Source organism: Mesocricetus auratus, unplaced genomic scaffold (assembly GCF_017639785.1).
Source record: "Mesocricetus auratus isolate SY011 unplaced genomic scaffold, BCM_Maur_2.0 Super-Scaffold_100006, whole genome shotgun sequence".
NCBI classification, from domain to species: Eukaryota; Metazoa; Chordata; class Mammalia; order Rodentia; family Cricetidae; genus Mesocricetus; species Mesocricetus auratus.
In genome coordinates this window covers 87,554,248-87,565,236 of record NW_024429190.1, presented here as the reverse complement: position 1 = coordinate 87,565,236, position 10,989 = coordinate 87,554,248, and the positions used below count along the sequence as shown (strand labels likewise).

Below are 10,989 nucleotides of genomic sequence, written 5' to 3'. Positions count from 1 at the left end.
ATTAATGATAAAAGGAAACGGACGGAAGGTCCAATGAGAATGAGCCAGATGATGGTGGGCAGATTTTTGGAATGCCATGGGACCATCAAAGTCAACTTGTAAAAGGATTTTTAAATGATATCCTGCCATTGAGATTAACAATTCTAATTCTTGGTGTTTGTTATAGGATTCAATATGTTCACGAGATGAATCCTTATAGCTAGGCCCATCTCTCTAATAAAATACTAAAGAGCAGTTTTATAAGTAGGAAGTAGGTCTTGGTGTATTAGCAAATTTATATTTCATGTGTGTGTGTGTGTATGTGTGTGCACTTGCATGCGTGTGTAAATATGTGAACATCAGATCAACATCTGCTCCCAGCTGTTGGCAATACTACTTTGTGGCTGTGGATTACCATTGCTAACTTTATCTGTAAGTGTGACACAGTCTAGAGTCACCTGAAAAGAGACTCAACTGAGTGTCCATCCACATCGGGTTGGTTTATGGACATGCCTGTGAGGGATGGTCTTGATTGTTTATTGATGTAGGAGGGCCCAGCCCACTGTGGGCAGCACCATTCCCCAGGCATGTGGTCCTGGCCTATGTGAGAGGCTAGCTAAGTATGAGCCTGTGAGTGAAACAGTAAGCAGTATCCCTTCATGGTTCCTGGCCTTTGGTTTCTCCCCAGACTTTCCTCAATGATGGACTATGACTAGAAGTAGAAGCCAAATAATCCCTTTCTTCCCCAACTTTCTTTTGATCATGTTTGTCATAGCAACAGAAAGGAAACTAGAACATGTACTATTTTTGTTCATTGTCTAGAATGTTCATAAATGTTAATTAAAAATGTCAAAGTCCAGAAGGACAGATGCTTTTGCCGTCTCAGTTCCTACCCTCAGCCATGGCTCTGTCCTTCTGGTCTGGCTACTATGGACACTCAGAAACAGGCACTAAGAGATTTCACAGTCCATTATCTGAGTCACTCTCATTCCAGCTGGGCTGTCCTTACTGCAAACACACAACACAGATGAGTTGGAAGTTCAGGCAGCAGATGGGCACCCTAGACATGGAGACTTGGTTCTCTCAGCTGAGGTAGAATATAGTCACTCTCACAGCTTACAGAAGAGACTCACTGCAGTCTGTGATGTCTCCACATGCTAACTTTCTGGGCCTTCTTGAAGGTGTGAGGGTAACAGAATTTCACAAAGGGAGAAGTTCTCCAGAAGACACAACCAGCCCTACTGGGTTAGCCAGAGGCTGGATGGAATGTCCTGATGAAACAGACTGGGAAACAGTCTGGTGCTTAAACTTGAGCTTCATTCCCAGAACCCCCAGGTTTTACTTTTTAAAGCCAGGAACTTGAACACCCACTTGTAATCCCAGGGCAGGGGAGGAAGACAAGTGGACTGCTAAAGCTGGTTGGCTGGTTAGCCTAGCCTACTTGGCAAGTTCTAGAGAGACAGAGAGAAGAAATGGAAGCATTGGCAGTTGAAATGTGTCCAGTGCTTGCCATTCAGGCAGGGCAGAGGGTTGTCACTTTATATGTGTAGTCTGATCTGAACATCCCACGTGCCCTGAGAGACACCTTTGCAAGTCTCATTCTAAGGGTGATGTGACTCAGGCCAGAAGACACCAACACACACGGTTAGGGTTCTTGCCCACACCCTGCAGTGGTTCTGTTCTCACTTGCTACAAGATTGATGTCAAAATGAGGCAGGAAGTAAGGTGAGGCGGGGAAGGAGGCATGCTAAGTGAGGGAGGAAGTGTCTCTGAGGGGAAGCTGGATGTGTTTCCCAGGCCCCAGAGGGGCAAGGGAATGAGCTTGTAGGAAAGAGGGAGCTCTACAGAGTCAGTGAGAAGTGAGAGTCTTGACTGCGAGGGCCATTTGAGCTCCATTCTTTTGGATTAAGAATCAACTGCACAGCCATATCTCTGGAATATTCTGTAGAAGGGGAATAGATGTAAGTTCAGACCATGGCAACCTACTCAATAAGCTAATTTTGTCTCTCTCCCAGTGACAGTCGAAGAGAGAAGGCACAATTGGAGGGCCAGCCTTTCTTTTCTTTTGACAGCAGTAGGGACAGACCCTAGGCCATGCATGCAAGGCAAGCACTCTACCACTGAGCAGTAGCCCTGCAGGCATCCTCTTTTTACATGGACTGTGCTTTTCTCCATGAAGTTCTGCCGATAACTGTTAAACAATACCCTGCATGCTTGGCAACCAATGGAGCAATCGTGAAAAGTGGCCCAGAAGGAAGAGCCAAGTCCTCACCTCACAAAACATGGGCAACTTTTTGGCAAAATCCACCACTCTGGTGATTGCTGGTGTGATGATTTTTGTAAAATGGCTGAAGGCTTCCAGGTCGACCTTGCCACCTTCTGGGGCGTTCACGATGGGTGCTTGTCCAATGTCTTCCGGCTGAGGAGGAGAAGTGAGAACAATTTCAGCAAAGCTGAAGAAACCTTGGTTTAGCACAGCGCTCATACAGCAGGGAAATAAGACCTGTCACTTCCAGGTGCCCCTGTGGGTTGACAAAGTGAATACCTTTCACATTATTTACGTCTTTGAGCAATTGTGCATGCCTTGGCCATTGTTTTAATAGGCTATGAGGGATCATGTGCACAGGCCTGTTGAGGGAGAGAGAGAAGAGGATGGGGAGGGAGGGGGGAGGGAGGAAGAGGTGGAGGAGGAGGAAGCCGGATAGTGATCTGGGTTGTTGTGCTGGCACAAGGGGTCACACTCAAGCCTGGTGGTGGGAATTCCAGGCCACTGGGATGGCACATTCAGAACACCGTGTGTTTTGGGGGTTGTGTTGGGAAAGTGTGCAGTGAGGACAGTAATGGAGGCGCACAGTAAACTCTAGGGTTCACATTCTTGCTTCTGACTCAGTGCCTAGAGCTCAGGTTCCTTCCCGTTGGGTCCAGTTTGATGGTTCTTGGCTGATCACTGAGAGGGACTATCTCTTAGCCCACTGTAGGGAAACTGTGTTGTACAAGCTGGGCAAACCTTATGGTATGGTGGGACATTTACTTATCTGTAATGTCCCCAGAGTTCTTTGCTGTTTACTTGCTCAGAGACAATCCATGGCTGAGCTTCTCAGTGGACAATGGTGTGGCTGTCACTTGGGGATGCTCTCAGGCCCTCCCTGGACCTGATTGTTCAGAAGCATAGTTTCAGCCTGGTCCCAGGTGACTTGTGCATGGTAGACTTCCCTACATCACAGGTCCTCAGTGGGCGTTCTGTTAGCTCCCCTAGGGTATCTTGTGCTGTCTCCGTACTTTTTATGAGGACAAGCCTCTATGACGCTAACAACCACCATTTATGTGTGGCCTAACAGCACACCCATGCCAGCCTCCACTTCCTATCACAGAAGTGGCTCACAGAAGTTTCGGCCTTGAGAAAAGCCCAAAAGCAGGCAAGGGAAACAGCTCTATAACGTCTGCCCACTTTCTGATGCTGGGAAACAGAAGGGCTTTCCAGCATCCTCCCGGAGCTGGGTCACCAAAGAGATCAGAGACCCATGGCTGTGGGATGGTGGGCCATCTTTGTCTAATGCTACAGTGAATGGATACAAGCAAGACTTGATTTCTCAAGACACCAAGTGGTGGGAGTGGGGGTAGGTGGCAGAGAGTGGGGCAGAACTACCCCTCCTTATTTGCAGAGTAGCCACAGCAATGCCCACTGCTCACGGCAGGACTCTGTGGAGTAGCCACAGCAATGCCCACTGCTCACAGCAGGAATCCATGGAGTAGTCACAACAACAGTGCCCACAGCCCGAGACAGGACCCTGTGGCTCCAAACTTCACTGTGTTCCAGATTTCTATGCCTCATCCCTCATGTCTGGATCCAGAGCCAGCAGGACTAAAGGATCTGTCTTTCTACGGAGGTTTTGGGATGTGCTGCTGCTGGTCGTCTGGGCCCCTCTGAGGATGCCAGGCAGTCAACGAGCAAAGTTCAGCATGGGCCACTGCAGCAACCATCTTTACTCTCATATCCTGAGAGTGGTCACATCTCACAGGGATCACTCTTACCCTCAAGCTGCCAGTATCTCAGGAACCACAGTCCCTGCAAGCCCGGGGAAGGATTCTGAGAATGTGTGTGTCCACAGAAAATGTGGGCAGTGCTGGCCAATTTGAAATTTTCCATGGGTCCATCTGTGTGTGTGTGTGTGTGTGTGTGTGTGTGTGTGTGTGTGTTTTATTTGATTGTTTTGTTGGTAGCAAATGGATGGAATCTGGGTTATGTCACGTTTTCATAGTGAATGGTGATATTCTGGGATAACCAATGGTATCTGGCTTTTCTGGACACAGATGGGATAGATGGAATGATGGTGTATACAGTTCCTGTCCTACTTTCTGTCATTGCCTGAGCTGGGGGAAAATGTACATCAGGCCTATTTTGAGGCCACTGTTGCCTGCATCTTGAGAATCTTGTTGGCTTGGATAATCCCTTCTTGCCCTGATCAGGAGGCCACTTTTGCCTCCCTGTCTTCTTCACAAGCTCGTCAGAAGACCAGCTGCTAAAATGAGCATGGCCACATAGTGACATGGTGGGAAGCTCTGAGTGAAAAGTAGTGATACCACACACACACACATACACACACACCTCAGAAATAATACATTTTTGTTTATATATGTGCTTGTGTGTATGAGTGTATACATATGCGTTTGTGTATCTTATGCACGTATGTGCACATGTAGAAGCCAGAGGTTGAAGTCGGGTGACTTCTTCAGTTGCTTTCTAGATGGTGATGATGATGAGGAATGTTAATTTATTTTTAAAATTTATTTATTTATTTTTCATGCTTGTGGATGTTTTGCCTGCACATATATGTGTACCACGTGTATTCCTAGTGACTATAGAAGCCAAAATAAGGTATTGGATCCTCTGGGGCTGGAGTTACAGATGGTTTTGAGCCACCATATGAGTGCTGGGAATTGAGCCTGACCCTCAAATGTCCATTAGATAGGACTAATCTGACTGTATTGAAATGGTCAGTGCCATGCCCACTAGTTTTCATTCTATCTGTGGGAAGAAAAGCAATGGGATCACTTCCTGTGACCAGCAATTTGAAGGAAGGAGGAGAATTATGCAAGAGAATATGGCAACAGTAAAATTATAGCCCAGATGGAACAGCTTTTCTGTTGGGAAACAAACATCAGAGTGGAAAAAAAGCATTCTGTTGCATCATCAAGGTTTATTTCCATAATGGATCTCAGGTACTAGGAAAAAGAATCTGCAAAGGAGGTGAGTTGCCATCTGGTATTTGCAAATGCCCATGTAATTTCCCTGTGGCGTTTTCACCCACAAGGACTGGGTTCTTCTGGGATCTGTTTGATACCTTATTGTGACTAGGGCCTTGGGTACCAAGAAATGGGTTTGATCCTATGTCCAGTATTTGTGCCTCAGTACCAAACTCCAGCACCAGTGATGACTCTGGGGTGTGCCCACGTGCTTTGCTGCCCTTGCCTGCTGGACCTGCCGGCTCCCTGAGCTTGCTCATAGGGCATTCCAACAGTAACACTGACTTCTGTCCTCTCTGCCCTAAATGGACCACCTGGGTCAGCACATCTGACCTTACCACCTCTACCCCACAAATTGCTTTTGTCTTTTCTACTGCAGCCTTTTGCCTGGTTCTTCCCTTCCCCTGAAGCTCCTACTTCAACCTCTCATCCTATCTACTGCAAACCCCAACTCAAATCCTGTCTGCTCCTAGACATCTTGATATGACCTCATTTGAAATGATGTTGACCTCCTTTGCACAGTTCTGGTGGCCAGTGGGTATCACTATCCTGGTGCTGAACATGTTACTCTTATTTTTTTCATAGTTATCTAGGCACTCATCAAAGACAGAGACTTCTCAAAGGGGAAGGACTAAGCCTTCGTGTTTTTGCCTACTGTGTACCAGGCCTTTGCCTGAAGGGCAGACAGTATGCTTGTTCGTATATTCACTTGCCAGCACATCTCAAGTAAATGCTATGAGTTGGATCTCACTCTGAATGCTGAAATTACAGCAGTGAACAATGTCTCACAAGGTAAGTTGCATTGTAGTGAGGGGGGATCGAGGATAGGCAAGAAAAATAAATTCACAGAAGAACTGCAGTTACTGATAAGCCTGGAGATGGCGTTAGTCCATCAAGGCCAGGAGATGGGTGGTACCAAGGTCTGGTTGAGAAGCACAGTGGTCAGGGCTTTGTCCTGAAGAATGCCAAGGTGACAGTTGTCCATGGGGTTAAAGGAGGATCATGGGAGGTAGAGGGAGGAGCCACTAGTTGTGTTTGGAATATGAAATGTTCCTCTTGGGCTCACTTGTGCAAACACTTGCTGGCACGCTGTTTGAGAAAGTTATGTAACCTTTAGGAAATGGAGCCTGGATGGGGGAAGTAGGGCACTGGCAGGTAATCCACAGTTTCACTGCCCAGTCCCCACGTCCTATCTCTTCTCAGCTTCCTGAGTGCTGATGCAAAGGGACCAGCTGTCCCCTGCTCCTACTGCCGTGCCCTCTTGGCCATTGTACAGGTGAGTTTTAATGTCAGTTTGGGAACGAGCTGGGAAAGGAGGGAACCCCAATTGAGAAAATGCCCCCATAAGATCTGGCCAGGCATTTTTCCTAAGCAATGGTCGATGGAAGAGGGCCCAGCCCATTGTGGGTGGCACCATCCCTGGACTGGTGGTCTTGGGTTCTACAAGAAAGCAGGCTGAGCAAGCCATGGGGAGCAAGCCAGTGAGCAGCACTCCTCCATGGCCTCTGCATCAGCTCCTGCCTCCAGGATCCTGCCTGAATTCCCTCAGAGATGGACTGTTACCTGTAAGTGCAAGCTGAAATAAACCCTTCACACTCCCAGGTTGCCTTGGTCATGGTGTTTTGTCGCAGCAATAGTAACCCTAACTAGGACGGCCACAATGAACTAGTCTCCTCACACTGTAAGTCAAAGTAAGCCTTCCTTCCTTGAAGCTGCTTATCATCAGGGATTTGTCAGAACCATGGGAAGAGAATCGAATATCCTGGTGCAAAATTCAGAGGACAGAGGAGAGATCCAGAGGAGGTATGGAGCTCATCAGAGAAGCATCATGCTGGACCCCATGGACCACAGGAGGAGAGAAACATCTAAATACAAAACCATGCTCAGTGAAGGGCTACAAACAGAAGAGAGGCCTGATGAGACATCTGGTCGTTGTGTTGGGGGAAGGGTTGAGCCAGAGGGAGAAGCTTCCAGTGATAGCATGAGGTGGTCCTCAGTGGGGGCACTTAGTAAGATGCCCTGGCTGTGGATTCAGAAACCCACAGTGACCTGGCTCCTCTGGGCCGTGGAGACAGAGAGGTACAGAAAAGGGGTTCAGACATGTGTATGCAGGCATCAGTCTTGGCTCAGCACTGGGGAGGATGGGGTTACACAGATCTCTGCCAGCTGGCTCTCCCTGATGAGGTTTCCTTAGCATTGTTGGAGGTAAGTAGGAGATGTGGCCAGTTGGCCTTGTTTCAGTGGCTGGCTGGAAGCCAAGGACATCTCAGCTTAGCCTAGCAGCTCTCTGGCACCGGCAGAGCGGGATTCGGCCAGGTAGATGAGTCCTCTCTGCTCACCAGGTGTCTGCTCTCACCGTTACAAAGCCATGTAGAAGGACCCTGACACTCAGGGCCTTGGGGCCTTGGACGAGACTCCAGGCTTAGACTTCCTGGGATGAATGGGATAAGATGGTGACGGTGGTAAGGGGTGGTGGATGATGCATGGAGCACGAGATGCCAGGCACTGCTGTACTTTATAGAGGCCAATTTTACACCATTTGAGACAGTCGCAAAGCAAATAAGCTGTAGGCGGGTATGTGACATAGCTTCCTCAAGGTCACACAATTAGGAAGGGTTAGACCCATGGTCTTTGTCTCCAGTGTCTGTTCCCACACAGCTGGGCTCTCCTGCCTGCTTCTGAATGATTTGGGGTGGTAGACAATGCTTGTCCCCTGATCTGACCACACGGACCACCAATGGATGTATCTGATGCTCCAGGCTGTGCCCCTCCGACGCTGTACGACTGAGAATGTGGACACTAGGCAGCGATTTGGCCCAGGTCAGGGGTGGGGTGGGGTGGGACAGGTCTGCCCTGACTCCAAAGGTCACATTTCATCCTTGTACAGAAAGTCTGCCAGCTGAGCCTCTCTGGTGAGCCAGAGAGAACAGTGGCACAGCGTCACCAGTTGATGACAACAGCAGGCTGTAGTGGGTGTGGGTTTTGTGCCAACGTCTTCCTGCCACCGGGAGGGTAGAAACAAGCCTCCCTCCTCAGCCCACTTCTGCTTTTCATAACAGTGTCTTCACTGTTGAAAACATCTCTGTAACCTCGGAGACTGAGGGAGATTGAAAAAGCACGAAAACAACACGGTTTAAATGCTTTTGGATGGCGTTTGACAGCATGGTTTTAAGTTCATTATGAAACTGCTTGGCTTTTACAAAAGTTCCTCATTTGCCAAACGCTCTCATTTTCTCAGATGGAAATACAATCTGAAAACCAGATCAGCCCACCATCTCTTTTCTCTGACTTGGTTGGACCCTGTCCTTAGGGGACCAATGAAGAAGCAGTTCCTTTGGGGGACCAGACACTCATTCCTGGTGAGTGAACAGTGCAGCTTCCATGACAGCACATGGTTCTTCATCCCTCGTGGCTACTGTGCGACCAAGGCCACAAGCCTCTTCACACCCCTTTCCAGAACAAAGTGGAGTATCAGCACATAAATGCAATCGAATGCAGCGCTCTAAACACCAAGAGGGCACAGACATTCAGGAGATGCAAACCTGAAAATGTCCTCCTGGCCACAGCGGACTTTTGGTGCGTAGATATTGTTCTCCTTTGCTTTCCATTGCTGTGATAAAACACCTTCAGCAAAAGCAACTCGACAGAGGAAAGGGTTTATTTAGCTTATACCTCCTTGTCATAGTCTCTCATTGACGGGAGCCAGGGAGAATAGTGATACAGCGTCACCAGATGATAACAAGCAAGAACTCAACAAGAGCTTGGAGACAGGCCTGCCTGCTAGTCCCAGTGGATACTTCTTAAACAGAAAAACAGATTCTGGGCTGGAGAGATGGCTCAGGTGAAGAGTGTACACTGCTCTTGCAAAGGACCCAAGCTGGGTTCCCAACACTCAGATTAGGGGTCTCACAACCATCCGTTACTCCAGCTCCAGAGGGATCTGACACCTCTGATCTCTGGGGGCATCGGTACCCACATACACATATTCCCACACAGACACACATGCATGCACATATGCCCATACATACACACATGTACCCCCCCCATATCCCCACACAGACATACACATAGACACACATACACATATCCCCACACAGACACACACATACACACATCTCCACAGACACAATACACATACATACACACATCTCCACACAGACAATACACACACATACACATATTCCCACACTGACACAATACACACACATACACATATTCCCACACTGACACACATGCATACACATAACTTCAGAGGATAAACCCTTAGATTCTGAAAAAGAAACACTTGGTGATGACAGAAACAGGCTTAGTTACATTCATCCCACCTATGAGTTAAAAAATGAAAGCATGAATGGCCCCTGACTCCTCCATCTGAGTCGGAATTCAGCTTGAATTCCACTCCTTGGGGGTGACTTGAAATGGGAATGGAGCACCAGGTCCACACATGTGAGGCAAGGGTAGACTTCGATGGACTCAGTCTTGTGGGCGTGCTGGTCCCTGCACTGATGTGGTCTAGATATATTGATTTGGAATTGACCTGTTGATTCAGAATTTCTCAACAGGCACACCAGGGTGGGGGCAAAGGTTAAGTACCTGCCGCCCTCCAAGACCTCTTTTAAGGCCACACGAGTGGCAGGCAGGAGGAGTCCTGACAGACCTGGCACTGGCTGCACATGCTTCCCATGTTCTAGCACGATCTACTGTAGGAGCCCCCATAAGCTTCTCATACAACTCTCGCTGTAAATGGAGGTGCTCTGTCTTTGCCTATAGGGTTGGATAGGGACTGAAGAGCAGGGCTCGCAGGGTTTAGGCTCAAATCTAGCATATCGTGAGCATCACTTGAGTGCTGGGTGACTTTTCTAGAGGCCATCAACAAAGGACTGGTGACATGTGACAGTATCTGTTCACATGTCAGTGAGAGAATTTCAGGATAGGTGGATTATGCACAGCCCCGCCCCCTGCCCCCAAATGCCTTGTATGACTGTTATTTGTGGTTCTGGGGATAGACCGTGGATCTCACGCAGGCCGGGCAAGTGCTCTCCCACTGGGCTATATCCCAGGCTTTTACTTTTGAGATAGGATCTCATTAAGTTGCCTAAGCTGGACTTGTAGCTCAAGCAGGCCTTGAACTTGCAATCTTCCTGCCTTGGCATTCTGTGTAGCTATGATTGCAAGCCTAAAACCACTGCACAGTAATGCTGCCGTTGCAGTGCACAGGTAATTCCACCGCTATTGATTCTTGCTTAGGGGGAGCAACTCTGATGTAAGACAGATCTACAGGTCTGCCTGCCAGCAAGGCACCCACAGGAGCCTTTATGTCTTACACTGAGAGCAGAGCCAGTCTTGGCTAGATGCCGCCTAGAGCAGGTGGTCTGTTTGGAGAGGTGGGTGGGGTGAATTGGACCAGAGGACCTGTTGACTTTGGGGCCTGGCTTAACCACTTACCATCCATATGACTTTGGGCTTGGCTTATGTGTCTGTAAAATAGGGGTAGTAGCTCTAGCAACCTCAAGGTGCTAGGAAGTCTAGATGAGAAATGGCTGACAAGACTTTCACTCTAAAATCCAGTAAGCACCCATAGACCCTAAAAGATCTGTCTTGTCTCTATACCTTCCCTATCATTACATTTAATTCCCTGGACTCAAGCTTTTATTCCTAGATAAGCATTTTGACTTCAGCAGATAAAAACTTAGATCGTGGGGAGGGGACACTGTGGTCTGGATTAAAACAACAACAACAACAATAATAGTATCTCGAAAAAAAAAT

General features: G+C 48.1%; 1 protein-coding gene across 9 annotated transcripts in view; it reads right to left on the bottom strand.

Moving 5' to 3' along the window:
• Positions 1 to 10,989, bottom strand: part of Thrb (thyroid hormone receptor beta) — a 355,538-nt gene that overhangs the window by 15,526 nt on the left and 329,023 nt on the right. For all 9 annotated transcript variants that reach the window (XM_040747636.1, XM_040747637.1, XM_013121179.3 and 6 more), the window contains one exon: positions 2,252 to 2,398. In XM_040747636.1, the coding sequence (XP_040603570.1) occupies positions 2,252 to 2,398 (147 nt within the window). The remainder of the gene's footprint in view (positions 1 to 2,251; positions 2,399 to 10,989) is intronic.